At 45.8% G+C, this 20,112-nt stretch overlaps 1 protein-coding gene across 2 annotated transcripts in view; it reads right to left on the bottom strand.

Annotated features, from left to right (window-relative positions):
- CLPTM1L (CLPTM1 like) overlaps window positions 1-20,112 on the bottom strand; it is an 89,993-nt gene that overhangs the window by 6,584 nt on the left and 63,297 nt on the right. For both annotated transcript variants that reach the window (XM_034761482.1, XM_034761481.1), the window contains 4 exons: window positions 7,988-8,070; window positions 5,179-5,213; window positions 4,019-4,074; window positions 3,880-3,924 (listed from right to left, as the gene is read on the bottom strand). In XM_034761482.1, coding sequence (XP_034617373.1) covers window positions 3,880-3,924; window positions 4,019-4,074; window positions 5,179-5,213; window positions 7,988-8,070 — 219 coding nt within the window. The remainder of the gene's footprint in view (window positions 1-3,879; window positions 3,925-4,018; window positions 4,075-5,178; window positions 5,214-7,987; window positions 8,071-20,112) is intronic.

The raw sequence follows: 20,112 nt of genomic DNA, 5'->3' as shown, positions 1-20,112 counted from the left end.
CTCAGGCCAAAAAGTTTGCCCACCCCTAGTCTATACATTCTCAATAGGACAAGAAGGGACTCTCTAGACAGATTTATGTTTTGCTCAAAAGGACAGTGTGATTTACTATGCTACAATAGATCTGGACTCTGAGTCCTTCCTGCACTTATATCTGATTTTGTTTATTCAGGAGATCATGTTATCTATCAGAAATGTAGAGAATTTTATTGAAAATTACAGAAGATAATACAATACTGCAAGTCTAATTTTATTCTTTATATGGCCTAGGTAATTCTTTCCCCATGATCTGACATAATGCAGCAAAAAAATCCATCTTCTCAAGAAGAGTGCTTGATGTTTATAACATTTTTGCTGTCTTGTTTGAATTCTTTGTGTGCATGTGTCTGTTAACATTATTAAGATTTGCATTTTGATTCTGCATCCTAAACTCCGTGGCAGATTCATTTAGATTAAAATGGTTGTTTTAATGATTAAGTAGGAAAATAAATAATTAGTAAAGATGCCTCTGTCTTATTCATTTTTACATTAGGTTTCCATCTAGGTAAGTGTGGGAGGCAACCTATGATGGGATAAACACACTTGTTGGATGTTTTTGCTATCGTTATCAATATTGAAAAAGTGCCAATTCTGCGCCAAAAAAAAAAAAAATAAAAATTCTGCACACGATATTTTAAAATTCTGCAAATTTTATTTGTCAAAATAACTCTACATTATCATGCCAGTCTCTATTATTTTGGTAATTTATTCCAAAATACCTGTCAGCAAGTATATATGTAACAATACAGACACACACACACACACACAAAAAAATCCCCCCAGGAGTAGAGAATTAAAGAAACTCTGACGACAACCCAGTTCCTGTTTCTCTGTCCCCTCCCCCACTCCAGAGCCCAGCCGGAGGGGGGAGGAGGTGTCAAACACCCAAAGTCCCTCCCGCTCAGAGCCTCCCTGGCCCAGATACCCACACCCTCTTTTCCCCCCCCCCACCCGCCCAGACACCTGCACCCCTCCCAACCCAGTGCTGAGCTACAGCCCCACCCTTGCCCAGACACCCACACCCCTTCCTCCCTAGTGGCCAGCCACAGGGCACCCCCCTCAGAGCCCAGGGAACCAGAGGGAGAAACAAGCCTGGGACCCAGCATCAGGCTGTGTGGAGCTTACTGCGTGCTGCCGTCTCACCAAGAGCAAGTCATGCCTGACCAACCTAATTGCCTTCTATGAGGAGATAACTGGGTCTGTGGATGAGGGGAAAGCAGTGGACGTGTTATTCCTTGACTTTAGCAAAGCTTTTGGATATGGTCTCCCACAGTGTTCTTGCCAGCAAGTTAAAGAAATTTGGGCTGGATGAATGGACTATAAGATGGATAGAAAGCTGGCTAGATTGTTGGGCTCAACTGGTAGTGATCAATGACTCCATGTCTAGTTGGCAGCCGGTTTCAAGCGGAGTGCTCCAAGGGTCGGTCCTGGGGCCGGTTTTGTTCAATATCTTCATTAATGATCTGGAGGATAGCGTGGACTGCACTCTCAGCAAGTTTGCAGATACGCTGGAGGGCAGGAGGAGTGGTAGATACGCTGGAGGATAGGTTACCTAGACAAATTAGAGGATTGGGCCAAAAGAAACCTGATGAGGTTCAACAAGGACAAGTGCACTTAGGACGGAAGAATCCCATTCACTGTTACAGACTAGGGACCGAATGGCTAGGAAGCAGTTCTGCAGAAAAAGACCTAGGGGTTATAGTGGACGAGAAGCTGGATATGAGTCAACAGTGTGCCCTTGTTGCCAAGAAGACTAACAGCATTTTGGGCTGTATAAGTAGGGGCATTGCCAGCAGATCGAGGGACGTGATCATTCCCTTCTATTCGACATTGGTGAGGCCTCATCTGGAGTACTGTGTCCAGTTTTGGGCCCCACACTACAAGAAGGATGTGGAAAAATTGGAAAGAGTCCAGCGAAGGGCAACAAAAATTATTAGGGGGCTGGAGCACATGACTTATGAGGAGAGGCTGAGGGAACTGGGCTTGTTTAGTCTGCAGAAGAATGAGGGGGGATTTGATAGCTGCTTTCAACTACCTGAAAAGGGGTTCCAAAGAGGATGGATCTAGACTGCTCTCAGTGGTATCAGATGAGAGAACAAGGAGTAATGGTCTCAAGTTGCAGTGGGGGAATGTAGCGGGGTGGACACCCGCTCCTGCCCTGGAGGGCTTGAAATCAGCCCTGAAAGAGGGCTGCAGGGGTAAAAGCAGTCTTGGAGAGGGCTGCTGCTAGGAAAGCAGCAAGCCTTGGCTGATTGGGGAAGCAGCTGCAGCTGGGCCATACCCCAATCAGGCCCACCTGGTCCCTATAAAAGGCTGTGAGCTAGAGGCCCAGAAGAAATCTCTCTCTGCATGTAGAGGGAGATGGGCATGGCTGCAGGGAGTTTAAACAGGGTACCTGAGTGGAGCAGGGCTGCGGAAAGGCAGAGGCGCTGGGGTGCTCCAGCCTAGGAAAGCCCCAGGCTATGGCCTAGCATTGGGCTAAAAGGTACTGGGGGTTGCAGAGGGCAGCCCGGGGTAGGCCACGGCAGCAGGTCCAAACCCAACCTTGCCAGTGATGAGTAGGCTGATACTGCAGTCTGCCCCAGGGCGTGGAGCTAGACGATGGCTGGCAGTAGCCTTATTTTGAGGCGAGGTGGGAATAGTGGGTGGGGGATCCCCAGAGAGGGGAGACCCTAAGACTGAAGGGTTACTGCTAAGGGGCAGCACCCCAGGTACAAGGGCACCGGGGTCCAGGGAAGGACATGGGGGCCAGAGGACAGGCAGATCACTGGCCTGCAGAGGGTGCTCCGGAACTGGAACAAGCTAATTCCTGGGAATCACCAGCAGGAGGCACCGCAGGGGTGAGTCCACTCCTCTACAGGCCGGTTTAGGTTGATTATTAGGAAAAACTTTTTCACTAGGAGGGTGGTGAAGCACTGGAATGGGTTACCTAGGGAGGTGATGGAATCTCCTTCCTTAGAGGTTTTTAAGGGTTTGACAAAGCCCTGGCTGGTATGATTTAGTTGGGAATTGGTCCTGCTTTGAGCAGGGGGTTGGATTAGATGACTTCCTGAGGTCTCTTCCAACCCTGATATTCTATGATTCCATGACTCCTTCCCACAGGGCAGGCAGGGAACTGCTGCTGCTGGGAACCCTCTAGCTCCCGCTCCATCCCCCTGGCAGTGTCTTCTATGTTCAAGCTGGGCTCTGCTGGGTCCAGCAGCCCCTTGTGGCAGTCACCAGCTCTGCAGCCTATTTCTGTGGGAGAAAGGAAATTCTCTGCACACATTAATTTCTGCAAAATTCTGCATTGTGAAGTGGTGCAGAATTCCCCCAGGAGTAAGGCTACCATTTTAGGCTTTCTGCTGGTTTACAAAAACAAAATAGCTTAATTTACACTGTTTAATAATGTGAACAGAGATTTTGGAACACAGTATTGCTGCAACGTGGGGAACTCCTTGGTATTGTAGAGTACATGAGGTCTTGACTTTTTCCCAGAACTGTCTTTCAGTTTGCAACATATTTAGCAAATCAATGGAATTCTATTAAAATGCATATATTCAATAAAATAGTAAGTATTTTACTAATACGAAAGATTGCAGCCAGGCAAAACCAGTCAACTCCATCAAAACTAGGAAGCTAAAATAATTTACATTATAGGAAAGCCACAATAAAAAAAGTGAAGGAGTCATAACTTTCTTAGCAAATAGAAAAAATTACAAAAAAAATTAAATTTGTGCTGGGTTAAACTGGTAGTTTAATACTAAAAATTCACATTTAAGCTACACATTATTGTCCCCTTCTCAAGTAAAAAACAATTGCTGTCTTGGTAGCACAAGTTTTTGAAATTACAGCTTTACTTACTTTATATGTGAATGCCTTCCATGGTAAATGTGCAACTGATTTCATCTACAAGAAATGTAAACATAATTTGTAACAAAAATGAGAATAAGTTATAGATACTGAAAGCCAAAAATATCCCATTATAAACATTTAGACATACCTTATAATTCACAAACAGCTGGGGCAACATAAATAGGAATCCAAAAGCATATACCCCTGAAGATACAATATGAACATATTTTAAGGTATATACCACAAAGAGCAAGTAAGTATTCCATTCAAATGAATACACTTTCTGTTTGATAGACATCTGTTTTCCCTTTTCATGTACACAAGTCTCCTTAGCATTAACACTGAAGCATTTACACTGAAGCTGGGAGTGTGCTTCCCAGCTTGGGTAGACAGATATATATTAGCTCTGTTCGAGCCAACGCGCTAAAAATAGCACTAGCTCAAGCACAGCTAGTGTGCATCTGTCTACCCTAGCTGGGAAGCACGCTTCTAGCTGCAGTGTGAACGTATCCTAAAGGGAGGTGCACAAGTGCAAGATACACGTGTAACCATCCTCACTCTGTGGTTTATTTTAATGTAGCGGTCCTCAAACTCTGGGTCACGACACCAAGTGGGTCGCAAGTTTTTTAATAGGGTCGCCAGGGCTGGTGTTAAGATTCTCTGCTGCCAAGGGCGGGACTGAAGCCAACACACAAGCAACTTAGCTTCGCTTGGCCCCCTGTGGAATGTGGTAATTGCCCTGCTTACCACCCCTTAACACTGGCTCTGATTCTAGATTCTAGAATCTAGAGTAATACAGGACACTGGGTCATGTAGTAATTTTTGCAGTCAGAAGTGGGTCGCAGTGCAATGAAGTTTGAGAACCCCTGCTCTAATGGACTATGTTCTATTATACCACTATTTTAAGGTCTTTTTTTCCTCCCTGTTTGCTCCTCTATTTGACTGCTATTGTTTTGGGATGCACAGCCAAATCATGACAACCCCATATCACACAGTTACAAAATCTGAGATGTCCAAATTTTATTTTGAAATGTCACCTGTAAAATTAAAGAAAAAAAGAAAAAAAAAAAAAAAGAAAAGAAATCTAGGCCAGCATTTAAAAAAATAGGAACAAACTCAGGCTACTACATCTACACTTAGGCACCTAAATAAGTGATCTGTTTTTGTTTTTTTTTCAAATGTTAAGCACTCAACACCACCTACTGAAGCCAGACCAATTTTAGGCTATTTTTGAAATTCCTGGCTTTAATATAAAACTAAATAAATAAATATACGTATATTATGAGATGAAAATACATAGATACTTACCATTAACAAAGCTGTTAATCAACCAAGAATACCAGCTAAAAATAAGAGACAGTGTAATTATTTTTCCTTTTCCTCCCCGCAACCAAAATGCAACACTAAACTGACAACTCTCAGAGATCATCATCTCCTAGAAAATGTTTAACATGGAAGAGAATGAAGTTAAAAACTTTTAAAAACAAAAATGACCCTTCCTTCACATCTCATTAACCTCTTTAATTTGATAAGATTTCAGAGGGGGTATTTTGCTGTATTGTGAAGTGTTTTACTGTGACATGAAATGTCCCAGCACAAGTAGGGAGCTGTATCAATGAGTGAATAACTTTTCAGGATTTTGAAAAACTCATTGATTCAAATTGGCTTTGAAAGGAATGCTATTGTACAATGAAAACTCAGTAAAGGACCGGGTGACGGTATATTCATGGGGGAAGGACCAGGAGACACATAGGGATTATTAGTTTGCAGATTATACAAAATTGCAAATATTAATGAAGATAGAAGGAATATAGGATTTTACAGTAGAGATACTGGAAACATGAGAAGTGAATAAAATGAGATTCAACTGGGAAAAATGTAAGCTAACAAAAACAGATGTCCAATGGAGTGAGTACATAAAGCTAGAAATAAGTAATGCTACAGGTGATGGAAAGCAAATCAAGACTTGAGTTTGCAGTGTAATAGAGCAGTAAAAAGGTCAATATGAATTTTGAGCTTAATGTAAGAGAACACAGCGTCATTGTACAGATTACATTATGTTCCACTATGTTAGCAGAAATATATTTACAGGGAAGTTTTGGCCTTAGTGAGTAGTCACAAAATGATTAACAGAATTTGCAATAGCCTACAAATTAAGTTACACCATTATTAAACTATGGTTAATTGTTCTATGGCACTTCCTTGCTGATGTAGTTTTGATGAGTTATGTCTTTTGTAATTTATTGTTCTAAGAAATGGCAAACATTGTCATTTTTCAACATTTAATAATGATTTAAATAATCTTCCGGTAATTAAGGAGATCCAAAAAATTGTTCTTAGAAGCCTATATATTTTTTCTTTATTTTCCCAACTGAGATAGGAGCTCCTCTGTGCTAGGTGTTGTACAAACACATATTAACAGAAAGTCCCAAACACTAAGAAGCTTACAATCTAAATAGATCAGAGGGGTAGCTATGTTTGTTGCTTTTTACAGATCCAGACTAAGAGTCCTGTGGCACCTTATAGACTAACAGATGTATTGGAGCATAAGCTTTCGTGGGTGACGAAGTGGGTTTTCACCCACGAAAGCTTATGCTCCAATACATCTGTTAGTCTATAAGGTGCCACAGAACTCTTTGTTCCAATCTAAATAGAGGAGACAAAGGACATATTATTCCCAACTTTACAGGTGGGGAATTGAGGCAGAGATTAAGTGACTTGCTCAAGGTGATATAAGCAGATTACGACAGAAAACTAACTGAGCTCATGTCTTCTGAGTCCCAGTCCGGTGCCTTAAAATCACAAAACTATCTTTCCTGTAGGCGCATTCTACATTGTAGATACATCAGTGCAGATGTCTCTAATCTGCATAGTTACTACATGGGGTTTATACTGGTGCAACTTAATGTGATAAAATTACTCTATTGTATTAGAGTAAGACTCACTTGACGTTGGTGCAATATGTCTCTATGTTAGAATTTGCTCCATTAAGATTATATCTATGTTGTTACTGCAGTGCAAATTTCTCATGTAGACAGGGCTTAATATTCAAATTGGGAAATGAAGTTGCTTTTTCTAAAATATGTCTCATTTTTAACATCCAGTCAAATATAAGTGGCTAATTCACAAGTTTTTCTAATTAACCAGTTACTAATATTTCTATAAACTGTAGTGGGTTGAGGCTGGCAGCATAGGCTGGAGCACTCAGAACAAGTTTGGGCATGAGGAAGATCTTTTGAAATATTTTTAAATGACTCCTGGATGATTTAATTGGAAAGCAATATGAGTGCACGGACTTGCATTCTCCATTTTTGCATTCTTACATACCCACCTCAATATTTTCCTTTTTAAAAACATGGATTTAATGCTTGTGAAAAATACCATAGTGAAAGCAGTAGAGACAGAAGTTCTTTATCTACAGAAAAGGAACTGCTCAGACCGTTATGACAAGCTTCCCTAGACAACCAAGGTAAAATTTCAGTCTTCAACATTCAATCCAACATAATTTAGGGAATGGCCAGCCTCTGGAGATAAAGGTAGTTCAGTCTCCATATCCATTCAATCCTTGACCTGTCCATTGAGGTGATTACGGGTGCTTGTAAGTTAGTGGGCAAACTCAGCAGAAATAAAAAGTAATAAGCAGCAGGAAAAAGTCAGAATGAGTTAACAAAAGCAAACATAGCAAAAAGTTTCTGTAAACTGGGGTTCATCCAGAACTCAGCACATAAGTGTGGACCCCTGACTTCCTACTGACACATTCTCCTGGCCTCTCCAGCAGCTCTTCTTATGGCCTTTCCTATCAGTAAGGAATGAAGTGGAAGTTAACTTTTTGTGTACTGAGAATGAGGTAGTACACTTGCACCCAATATCACAGACCCCAGAACAGAGAAGATGGCTGTAATGTGAATATCCCTAAGAATAAAACTAAGACTTCAAAGAGGTTGTCAGCCACCAATTTCCAATCACTACCTACCTGACTGATCAAATGCCCCTTAGGACAAAAGACTTCTGCAATCCCATTATCTCACATCAATTAACACCAAAAAGGGTAATTACAATTTTTAAAAGGGTGATTAATCTTTAATTACATATTTTATAACAATTTGTAGCACCCTACCTTTTATATTTCACATTCAGAAGTGAATAAGCTGCACCTCCAATACACAGTGGATACAGTAAATAGGACAAATATTTCATAGCCTGTTGATAACAAGATGACAGCTTTTTTCAGTTAGAGTTAGTATATCAGTATGTTTTAGAGAGATTTTTCATGGGAATTAGTTGAATCCACAATATCTGTAGGTTCTTTATTTGCATGCAAATTAAGTTACATACCTGTATTTCCTGAATGCTAAAGATCTACATCTCAGTTGATTCTCTCACTTGAGTGTGTTCCCAATGCAAGACAAGGTGTGAACTCCTTTAGTTTTTAGTTTCAGACCATTAGGCACATGGGGGTGGGTGGAAGGAGACACAGGGTGAGGAAGACAGACAGCGAGTCCCAGGCAGCCATTTACAGAGTGCCTAAGGTGCCATCTCAATGTACCATGGTCAGCCCTTGTCATGCCAGCAAGTGAAAAGCCCCCAAACACATTCCAATTAACAGAACAGTTAAAAATCAGAAATTTTACTGTCTCAAAGTCTGAGAGGATGAGAATAAAGGGTAATCCACTGAGATGTATATCTTCAGAAGGTTACTTACTTACTTCCAAACCTGCTTTTCAAGAAGTAACATTTTCACCAGATTCCCACTTTTAGATTGTGCTCCTATTACAAGACAGATAGGAATTCTCCTAACTCTAAAAGTTTTTGGCCCTTTGCTATATATCAGTCAGTGTATTTCATGTATAGATCAATTGCCAATGCCTTAGTAACTCTAGAACTAAAGTCCCTTAATTAGTAGGAAGCAAAGTTTCACAACAATATATTTTTTGCCATATATGAAGACTTCAGTCAAGCTTTTAGTCTTAAAACTATAATTTGACTGGGCACTTATTTATTTCCCCACTGGAAAGTTAAAATTGGTAATTACATATTTTTACCTACCAAATTTGAAGAGAAAAGTAGCTGGTGAAAAGGAATCTAATATTTTCAAAGAAGCAGAAATACAGATAAATACTTTTACTTTCTGTAAAGAAATACCATCTTAATTGAATTCCTAATCTTAGACTAAAATGCTTGAATGAAGTCAATTTTTTCAAATTAGAAAGGAACAAAAGTTCTCTAAAACAGTTTCAGATCCAAGAGAATTGCTGGTGACTTCGCAAAATACATCACTAAAAAAGGAGGCAAACAGCCAGTTTACATGTTTCTCAAAAAGAGGACAATGCAGTTTGCATGACAAGCAAGACAAATGAAAGAATATGGTCCTTTGCATTATCATTAAGTTGAGATGTCAGACCACACATGCACAAGATGCTTCAGAATACATTCATACAGTTCCAGTAATCAAATATAAAGCACCAGCTTAAGAAAGCAAAACCACCTGCCCATCTGTTTTGGGAGAAGACTACCTTCAGATTAAGGCGGTGACCTCCATCCAGAAATCAATGGTATGTCTACTCTGAATCTGGGAGTGAGTCTCTCAGCCTGGGTTGAGAGACTTGTGCTGACAACGCTTGTGCTAGTGAGCTGAAAATAGCCACATAGATCAGGGGCCTCAAACTCAATTTACCTTAGGGCCAGTGCCAGTCCTCAAATCCTCCCAGCGGACCAATAATGCCACTGAAGATGGTGTTCAAAAAAGAAAACATTTATATTGTATTTTTGATTTCAAATTTCTTAGAAAGAATAAAACTGTTATACAGCTTTATAGAATTCTTCGCCTGCCAGAGAGTTTTTAGTGTTTACCAGACACCTGGTAACGCTTTAGTTCTGTCAGTTTGCTGATGTTTGGCTTCAGTGACTGAGGAATTGAAACCTTCAGGATTGCAGCAAGGTGTGCATCAGATAGTTGTGTTCAGTATTTCGACTTGTTTATATTCATTGTGGAAAAAAGTGACGGTGCCTTTATGGCTGACTCTGCCTGGCAACTAATGATGCTGCCTCCATGGCTGACTCTGCCGGGCGACTTTGAGACCCCTGGTATAGATGTTGCTTTGTTCTTGGGGCTCAGTTGCAACTTGGGATCTCAAGCCTGGGGCAGTGGGGTGGGTTGAGAGACCACGCTGATCTTAACACAGCAACATCTAACACAGCTATTTTTAGAGCACTAGCATGAGCCCCACCAGGATAAGTCTGTAGACATGGGCTGGGTGGCTTGCTCCCAGATGCAATGTAGACACAGAGTCCTAGGCAAGGCTTGTCAAATGACCATTGGTTCCAAGGATAAAACAACCCTGGTTACATACTGGGAAAAGAGTTTGGAGGAAAAAATATAGTCTATTTCCCGTACATATTAAGAAACAAAATTTGCACAGGAGTGCAATCATCTGTCTGTATTACTATATGAATAACCTAGCAGTGTTAAACAGATTTAGCAAGTTTTCCTGCATGTACTAGTGAGTGTTTTCTCTTTGGAAATAAGGTGGATGCTAAAAAACTTCAGAATCAAGGTCTTAAGTTATCTAAAATTCTGACAGCAAGCAAGTCCCAAAGACTTGTTCAGGAAGGGTATGTGACTCAAACTGATTCACAGATTAGATTCATACACAACACCAGAAGGGACCATTGTGATCTTCTAGTCGGACCTCCAGGATTACACAAGCCATAGGACTTCCCTGAATTAATACCCATTTGAACTAGACCATATGTTTTAGAGAACCATCCAATCTCAATTTAAAAACTGCCAGTAACAGAGAATCCGCTACTACCATTGGTAAATTGTTCCAGTTGTTAACTTCCCTCAATGTTAAAAATGTGTCTTAATTTCCAGTCTGAATTAGGATTGACCAAAACTACAATAAACATCTGTTACACTCTGTAGCCATTCCCTTCTACATGCAATTGAGAAAGGTAACACACTGAATGACTGCGATTGTCTGAGACTCTCTAGCATTACAACAGACAACTTGGTAGAACTGGTTCTAGAGACCCAGCCACAGTTAATCTATCTCATGAATCCATACATCCATTATGATGCCCCATCTAACAAGACTATTGAAATGTAGTCTAAATGTTGAGAAGGCGGAAAATGTGTTGTATTCAGTAATCAGAAAAGAATCCTGGAAAGGAGCTGGTACAATATCAGAGTAACTACTGTAGGCCTTGCTGGAGCCCTAGGCATGAATCAAAGGAGACTGAACCAAAGCAGACCTTGATAGAATAACAGAACTAGGCATCAGCTAAACGAGTAAGCGCATTCCTGAGAAGATGATACAGGAACACACAGACCCGACATAAGAAAAGGAGGGAATGACAGGATAATGGATGAGGATGTTTTGTTTGATCTATCAGGTACAAGGCATAAGAATGGTAACTAATAACATCTGGAATGCAATACATAACTTGTTTTGATCAACGTAAAAAAGAGGAGTAATAGGAGGAGTATATTTGTATTGGCCTAGGGAAAATGTTATATTTATTGAGTTGATAACTTGTCACTGGCATATACATGTTAATGTACCTGTAACCAGCGAGCCGGGGCACTGATAACCTGCTCTGTTGACAATAAACCTGGCCGAGCCTTCGCCACTGAATTGAGCCTATGGTCTTTCCTTATGATTAACATCAAGGTCTGCTGAGTCAATATTCTACAATCTACGCTGATACAGAAACATGGGAGGCTCAGGAACAGCAGCACTAGCAATAACTGCACCTATATTTTCCACTCTGTTGTCCCACTTAAGGTTTTAGGTTCACAGTTGTCACCTCTCGAGCTGAGACCTGCATCTCCTCCTCCTGATTTGGGTTTTTAAGTCTCAGGAGCCCCATTATATACTGTGATATCCCCAGCAAGCCAGTCTACCTAACGGCCAGCCTCTGTGCATGGCTATGACACTGTTTTTATCAGTGATCACACAACTCCTTCTCAGCAGAGTACATTTATTTTAAGGACATAAAAAGTACACGGAGAACACATTTTTAAAAGTCCTGATACGCTCACTCCATATACCAGGACTCATTAATCAATCTCTTGGGGCCTTAATTAGACAGTCTTCCAAACTTTCGGCAAGGATTGGTGAAATCCTGTCCATTGAATCAAAAGCAAGACAGCATCCCCAAACTCAGCCTGAATATACCAAAAGCCCTTTTCCTAGTATCTGGAAAATGCAGTCTGAACCAGTATATGTAAACCACCATGTAGTTTCGTACTTCTCTGGATTTGATGACAATTCTCAGGGACTGTAGTAATCACTCCCTATTGTTTTTAGTTCTTGGCGGAGCTGTGGTAACCCTCCCCACATGGAGTTGCATACAATGATAAAATAAAACATTCATAAACTTAATACAATATGGTTCCCAAAGACACTGTGTAGTTGCAGTATCTGTAACAGGAGCTTCAAATGCCGAAGATGAGCCTTGAAAAAGGGTTAGTTCACCAAATACCCTCATCAGAATACCTGTGAAGAATAAACATGAAGAGGACATTAGGTACCACCAGTTAAAGTCACTTACGTGACTTTTTGTAGGTTTTTTTTTTTAAACCAAAAGTGTCATTGACACCAAAGAAACGCCTTCTCTTAGAGAAAGAACTATAACACCAACAAGTGCACCAATTCATCTCCTGCACAAATGTTAGGGAATAAATCAAAAATCTTTAGAACTTGTCCAGGATGCAAGAAGCGTGGATTTCTGAGCTAGAAGCAAGATACAAATCTCAACTCTATGCTACATACTGGAAAGAAGTGATCTGGACAACTATCTTCAATGGAAGACTTGATACAGAAACAATATGCCAACTAGAAAAAAATCTCTGGGACAAACCTTGGCCAAGGTAAGTCAGAGAATGAGGTAATCTCATAGAATGCAGGAATACGGCACCTGAAAGAGAGCCTAAGAAATACTGTTTCAAGAGTTTGAGCAACCTTAGGTTGACTGAAAGTCAAGTAATAAGCTTAACTATAAATTATCAAAGTTAGAAGCAGAAAGAAAATCTCACTTCCCTAGGATGTCAAAAGAACAGAGGAATGACATCAAGCTGAAACACCTGCCAGTAAGCAAACACAAGCATTAACTGAGATCAGCCAGGCAAGTCACATTAGACAACTGAAGAAAATACTGGTTTCCAATATAATATAATGTTTCAGAAAACCCCAGTCTCACCACGTGCGTGCAAAGTCTAAAGGCATTTGTGCAATTCACTACACACAGGAGTCCACTTTGTCTGAAGTGCATTGCTGAGGCACAGAACACTCTGAATTGGGAAGTTACTTACCTATATAGTAACTGGAGTTTGAGATGCATTGTCCACATTCCACTTTTGGTGTACATGCACCTCATGCGTGCAAGACCAGACACTTTTGGCCAGCAGTATTTGTACTGTGCGTATGCTCCCCGGCCAGCAGTATTTCTATGGTGCACATGCACCCTGATTCTCCTTGTGCACCACCGCAACAGCATATAAGGACAGAATGCAATATCACTATCAGTTCCCTCAACAGCAGTTAGAGGGCATGGAGGGTAGGCTAGGGATCGTGCATATGACCAACACATCTCAAAGCACTCCACTTTACTGTATAGGTAATTAACTTCCCATTCTGCTTTGGGAAATTGTCTAACGATAACTCCCAAGCATTGGACCATGACACTGTAGGTAGGAACTTGGAGTCTAGGAGAAGAGACACGGGTGAGATGCCTCCCTAAGTGACTAGTGCGTGGTAAATATGTGGATAGAACTCTAGGTGGCCACCTTAAATGTCTAAAATAGAGGCATTCAGGGAAGTTATTGAGGCTGCTTGGGCTGTAGCAGAATGAACCTTTAACACAGCAGGCAGATCTCTTTTCACTATGTCACAATAAGAAAAGACGGTTACTCACCTTTGTAACTGTTGTTCTTCGAGATGTGTTGCTCATATCCATTCCAATTAGGTGTGTGTGCGTGCCGTGTGCACGATCGGAGAAGTTTTCTACCCTAGCAACACCTGGTGGGTCGGCTGTGGAGCCCCCTGGAGTGGCGCCTTCATGGCGCTGAATATATACCACAGCCGACCCAGCGCCCCCTCAGTTCCTTCTTGCCGGCTACTCCGACAGTGGGGAAGGGGAGTGGGTTTGGAATGGATATGAGCAACACATCTCGAAGAACAACAGTTACAAAGGTGAGTAACCGTCTTTTCTTCTTCGAGTGCTTGTTCATATCGATTCCAATTAGGTGACTAGCAAGCCTTACCTAGGCGGTGGGGTCGGAGTGAGACATTGCCGTGTGCAAAACCGCTGATCCGAATGCCGCATCGTCTCTGGATTGCTGTACAAGCGCGTAGTGAGCGGCGAAGGTGTGGACTGATGACCAAACTGCAGCTGTACAAATATCCTGGATCGGAACTTGAGCCAGGAAGGCAGTCGAGGAGGCTTGGGCCCTCGTGGAGTGAGCGGTGAGGCGCGGAGTCGGGACACCAGCCAGGTCGTAACAAGCACGAATGCAGGACGTGATCCAAGAGGAGAGACGTTGGGAGGAGACCAGTAGGCCCTTCATCCGGTCGGCTACTGCAACAAAAAGTTGCGTCGTCTTTCGGAATGGTTTCGTACGTTCAATATAGAAAGCAAGGGCCCTGCGCACATTCAAGGAGTGCATATGCTGGTCTTGACGCGTGGAGTGTGGCTTAGGATGAAAGACCGGGAGGAATATATCCTGGTTCACATGAAAAGCTGATACCACCTTGGGAAGAAAGGCAGAGTGGGGGCGAAGCTGCACTTTGTCTTTATGGAAGATTGTATACGGAGGTTCAGGCGTGAGCGCCCTGAGTTCAGAAACACGTCTTGCTGAAGTGATGGCTACGAGGAAGACTGTCTTCCAAGATAGGTGAAGGAGTGAGCAGGTAGCCAATGGCTCGAACGGGGGCCCTGTGAGCTTGGAGAGAACCAGGTTAAGATCCCACGCCGGAACGGGTTGGAGCTGCTGTGGGTATAGCCGGTCTAAGCCCTTGAGGAATCTGACAACCATCGGGTTAGAGAAGACCGAGGAAGCGTGTTCTCCTGGGTGGAACGCCGATATAGCGGCCAGGTGAACTCTGACTGACGATATCGCCAAGCCCTGCTGTCTCAGGGACAGGAGATACTTGAGTATGAGGGGAATAGGTCAACCTGGGGAAATCCCCACCTCTGGAAGATGGAATAGATGATGTCCGGGCGAATCGACCACTTGTGTGTCTGGAAGGATCTGCTGAGATGGTCCGCCAGAGTGTTCTGGACTCCAGGGAGGAACAATGCCATGAGATGTATCGAGTGGGCAATGCAGAACTCCCACAGGCGAATGGCCTCTTGGCATAGGGGAGACAACCGGGCTCCTCCTTGCTTGTTAATATAGAACATGGCCATGGTGTTGTCTGTGAGGACTAACACGCAGCGGCCATGAAGGAGACCGAGAAATGCCTGACAGGCTAGGCGTATTGCCATGAGCTCCCGAACATTGATGTGCAGAGCTAGTTGGGATGCGCTCCACAGGCCTTGGGTATGGTGCTCCCTGAGGTGAGCCCCCCAAGCTTTTCCCCTAGCAGTACTCAGAGGAGAGCACCGCAGCGACCCCTGGAGTGGCACCTCCATGGCATGGTATAAGGGGTGCTGCGCGCTCCCCGCCACCCTCAGTTCTTTCTTGCCAGACAACTCAGAGAGGGGAAGGAGGACGGGATGTGGAATAGACATGAGCAACACATCTCGAAGAACATCAGTTACGGAAAAGTAACTGTCTTTTCTTCTTCGAGTGATTGCTTATGTGTATTCCACAATAGGTGATTCCAAGCTATATCTGCTGGAGGTGGGAAGGAGTTTAGAAACTCTTGGGATGGAGAACGGCCCTGCTGAACCCAGCGTGCTCCCTGGTCTGAGAGACAACTGCATAATGTGAGGTGAATGTGTGAACTGAAGACCACATGGCAGCTCTATGTCCTGAAGGGGGACATGGGCCAAAAAGGCAGCCAACGAGGCCTGCCCCCTAGTTGAGTGTGCCTTCACAATTGGTGGCGGAGGGATTACGACCAGGTCATAACAGGTACAGATGCATGGGTTGATCCAGTTGGAGAATCGCTGAATGGAGATTAGCTGACCTTTCATACGCTCGGCCAAGGCGATGAACAGTTGCGAGGACTTTCTGAACAGCTTAGTCCGCTCCAGGTAAAAAACCAGAGCCCGTCTCACATCCAGCATGTGGAGGTGGCGCTCCTCCCTGGAGGCATGGAGCTTGGGGCAGAGGACCAGCAGAAAAATGTCCTGACTCATGTGGTACACAGCGACCACCTTCGGGAGGAACGAAGGGTGTAAGTGGAGCTGGACCTTATCTTTATGAAACACCGTGTACGGGGGCTTGGTGGTCAAGGCCCTGAGTTCCGAGACCCGCCTAGCCGATGTGATCGCAACCAGGAAGGCCAACTTCCACGAGAGGTGTGACCAGGAGCACATGGCTAGCGGTTCAAACGGGGGCCCCGTGAGACGAGCCAACACCAGGTTTAGGTCCCACGGTGGGACTAGGGGCCTAACATATGGGAAGAGACGATCCAACCCCTTAAGGAATTGGCCAGTCATACCATGGGAGAATACCGTGTGGCCCTGCACCGGTGGATGGAAAGCCGATATGGCTGCCAAGTGCACCTTGACTGATGAGGGCACCAGATCCTGGGCTCTAAGATGAAGGAGGTAATCCAGAATAAGCTGGATCAGGGCGGCCACCGGGGAAACGCCCCGCTTGTCCGCTCATCTGGAAAACCGAGACCACTTTGCCAGAACCGGGGACAGCGATGGTTCTGTCGAGTCACAAACAGGTCCACCTGGGGAGTTCCCCACACTTGGAAAAGTCTGTGCACCACCTCTAGGTGGTCAGGCCACTCGTACTGAGAGGAGAAGTCCCTGCTCAAGCAATCTGTTCCAGGTGCCCGGCAGATGGAAGGCCTACAGGCAGATGTCGTGGGCTATACAGCAGTCCCACAGGCTGAGGGATTCGCGGCAGAGGATCGGGCCCTGCCTTGCCTGTTGATGTAGAACACTGAGGCCGTGTTGTCCATGAGGACCCTGACCACCTGGTCCTTCAGGTGCGAGCGGAAAGCCATGAATGCCAGCCATACCACTCTGAGCTCCTTGACGTTTATGTGGATGGTCAGCTGACTACAGACCTTGGGTCTGAACATTCCCCACATGGGCCCCCCATGCCAGGTCCGACACATCGGATACTAGCTCCAGCGATGGGGCCCTGCCCCTGAACGGGACCCCTTGGAGCATATTGCTCAGGGAGGACCACCACCGTAGGGAGGTGATCACTGGCTCGGGCACCGTGAGGTCTTTGTCCATCCCGTCCCTGGCCTGGGAGAACTCAGAGGCTAACCAGAGCTGCAGGGGCCTCATCCTGAGTCTGGCGTGACGGACCACATACGTGCATGCCGATATATGACCCAAGAGGTGGAGGTACACTCTGGCTGTTGTCACCGGAAACCTTGTGACCGTGTCGATAAGCCCCCTCAGGGTCTCGAACCTGTCCGGTGGGAGGGAGGCTCTGGCCAATGAGGCGTCCAGGACCGCCCCGATAAACTCTATGCATTGTACCGGGACTAATGTGGACTTGGTGTTGTTTACCAACAGGCCCAAAGTGGTGCACGTGGACAGAAAGAGTGCCACGTGATCCCACACCTGTGACCAGGAGCTGCCCTTGACCAACCAGTCATCCAGATAGGGGAAGATCTAGACCCCCCGGCACTTGAGGTAGGCCGCCACCACCGACATACATTTCGTGAATACCCTGGGGGCAGTGGACAGGCCAAATGGGAGGATCGTAAATTGGTAGTGTTCCTGCCCCACCATGAAACGGAGGAAGCGTCTGTGCCCCTCGAGTATATAAATGTGGAAGTACGCGTCCTGCAGATTGAGGGGTCCCCCAGGAGGGATGGGGGCGAGGGGTGGGAAGTAAACTAGAAGGTGTATCCCCAGGAGATGGTGTTGAGGACCCATCGATCCGAGGTCAGCCACGACCACTCCGGGAGGAAAGCATACAACTGATTGGAGAAGGGAAGCTTTATTGAGGGTGGATCCCTGATGAGAACTGGCAGGGTGCACCCAGGCATCCCGTCAAAATTGCCTCTTCCCCGCTTGCCCCTGGAGGACCCAGGCTGGGGGTAGGCTGAGACTGTCTCTGTGACAGCCTCTTATAGTCCCATGACTTCTTATAAGTAGTCTCGTATTTTGAATGGGTGGCCTGAGCGGGAGTCTGCTGTGGCTTGAATTTAGGTTTAGCCGGAGCCAGAACATAGAGACCCAGAGTCTACAGGGTCGTGTGGGAGTCTTTCAGGCCATGCAGCTTTGTATCTATTAGTTCCACAAACAGCTTTGCCATCAAACGGGAGGTCCTGCAGGGAGGTCTGCGCCTTGCTGGACAGCCCAGAGAGCAGGAGCCACAACGCCCTTCTCATGGACACCTGAGGCCATGGACCACGTGGCCGTGTCCGCTGCATCCGAAGCTGCCTGCAGGGTTGCCCTGGAAACCACTGTACCGTCCTTCACCAGCGCTTTGAACTCCTTCCTGTTGCACGCCTGGAGGAAGTCCTTGAACTTGGGCAGGGAGCCCCACAGATTGAACTCATACCGGCCCAGGAGAGCCTGGTGGTTCACCACCCATAACTGGAAGCTCAAGGACAAATACATTTGTCTTCCAAATGAGTCCAGCCTCCTTGAATCTTTATTTTTTGGGGTAGGGGCTGGCTGGCCCTGCCACTCCCTGTGTTTGACTGACTTGACCACCAGGGAGTTAGGAGTAGGTTGGGTGTATAAGTATTCATGCCCCTCGGCGGGTACAAAATACTTGAGTTTGCCACCCCCTCATGGAGAGGCAAGGCCACGCTGCCCAGTGCCGAGGAGGACAGAACATTAAACAGGGAGTCCGAGGGCTCCTCCATCTCCTCTGCTTGGTGCCACCCTTTTTAAGAGTTCTTGATAGGCCCTAAAGTCCTCCTGTGGGACGGAGGGAGGAGGGGCCTTAATCGCCTCATCTGGGGAGGGTGAGGAGGCCAGCATGGTACTTTGTATTTCCACTGGCACGAGAGGGTCCACCACCTGGTTGGTCTCCGGGCATGATGCCAAGGAAGTACATCCCACCACTCCTTCCTCGGGGGTCTGGAGAGGGAGGCCGATGGCCCTTCTGAGGCTCCGGCCACTGAGCGATTCCCCGCCGGGTGCTGCATCAGGGGACACAGTGCTCACTGGTACCATTGGGCCGGCCACGGGGCCTGGCACTACTGCACCTACTGTGGCACCGGCGGAGCTGGCTGTTCGATGGACAACTACGAAAAGAGGCCGGGCTGACATACGACCTGCTGCTGTCCCTGGACCAGGAGGAGTGGCGGCGCCGGGAGCGATGCCGACCACAGGACCGCGATCCCGACGTGGAGGACTGGTACCGTCGGTAACAGCTGCTCTGAGATCGGCTCCAGTGGGCAGACCCGCAACGGCGAGATGCTGGCGATTGGTGCCCGGGGCTGCAGAGGCAGTGCTGTGGCGGAGTCCTGGAGCGGGACGATGAATGGGAATGATGTCGACGTTCGTGCTGTGACCAGCTGTGATAGCCCCTCCGAGAAGAGGCCCGCTGGTGTCGTCTGCCTCGGTCCAGTCAGTGCTTGCTTCTCGAGGCGGAGCGGTGCCAAGAGTCTCGGTCAGACAGAACCCAGTCAGCCAGCCTGGTGGGCTTCGAGGGCGATACACGTGGACTTTGCCCTGAATGATCGCTGAGCGGCAAACAGCATCGAGAACGTTCCCGAGACCGGTACCGAGCTGGGGGTGACTGCGGAGATCCCAGCGGTGGCTTGCCTCTGGAGTGCGGGGCCAACATTAGTGGTGTTCCTGGTACCGGCATGGACATAACATCCCGGGCCGCCTGCAGGGCCTCTGGTATGGAGGGCATCTGGACATCTGGGGAGGCCTGCTCTGAATAGGCTGGGCTACTCCGCTCAACTTGTGTTGGAGGCCTAGAGTCTGGAGGGGATCAAGGACTGCCGACATGAGTTTAGCCTCTGTCCCTGGTTTACTCCAGTGCTGCGGCGAAGAAGGCTTCTTCCTAGCTTTCTTGGCATGCCCCATGGACAGGGAGTGGTGCCAACTAGTCAATGGCACTGAAGGGTTGCCGTGCACCAACACCGTGGTGCCCAGTGCCGACTCGGAGCGGCGTGCCGGAGCCGC

The sequence above is a fragment of the Trachemys scripta genome, chromosome 2 (genome assembly GCF_013100865.1).
Source record: "Trachemys scripta elegans isolate TJP31775 chromosome 2, CAS_Tse_1.0, whole genome shotgun sequence".
NCBI classification, from domain to species: Eukaryota; Metazoa; Chordata; order Testudines; family Emydidae; genus Trachemys; species Trachemys scripta.
The sequence above is the reverse complement of the archived record's forward strand: the minus strand, read 5'-3'. Positions and strand labels throughout refer to the sequence as shown.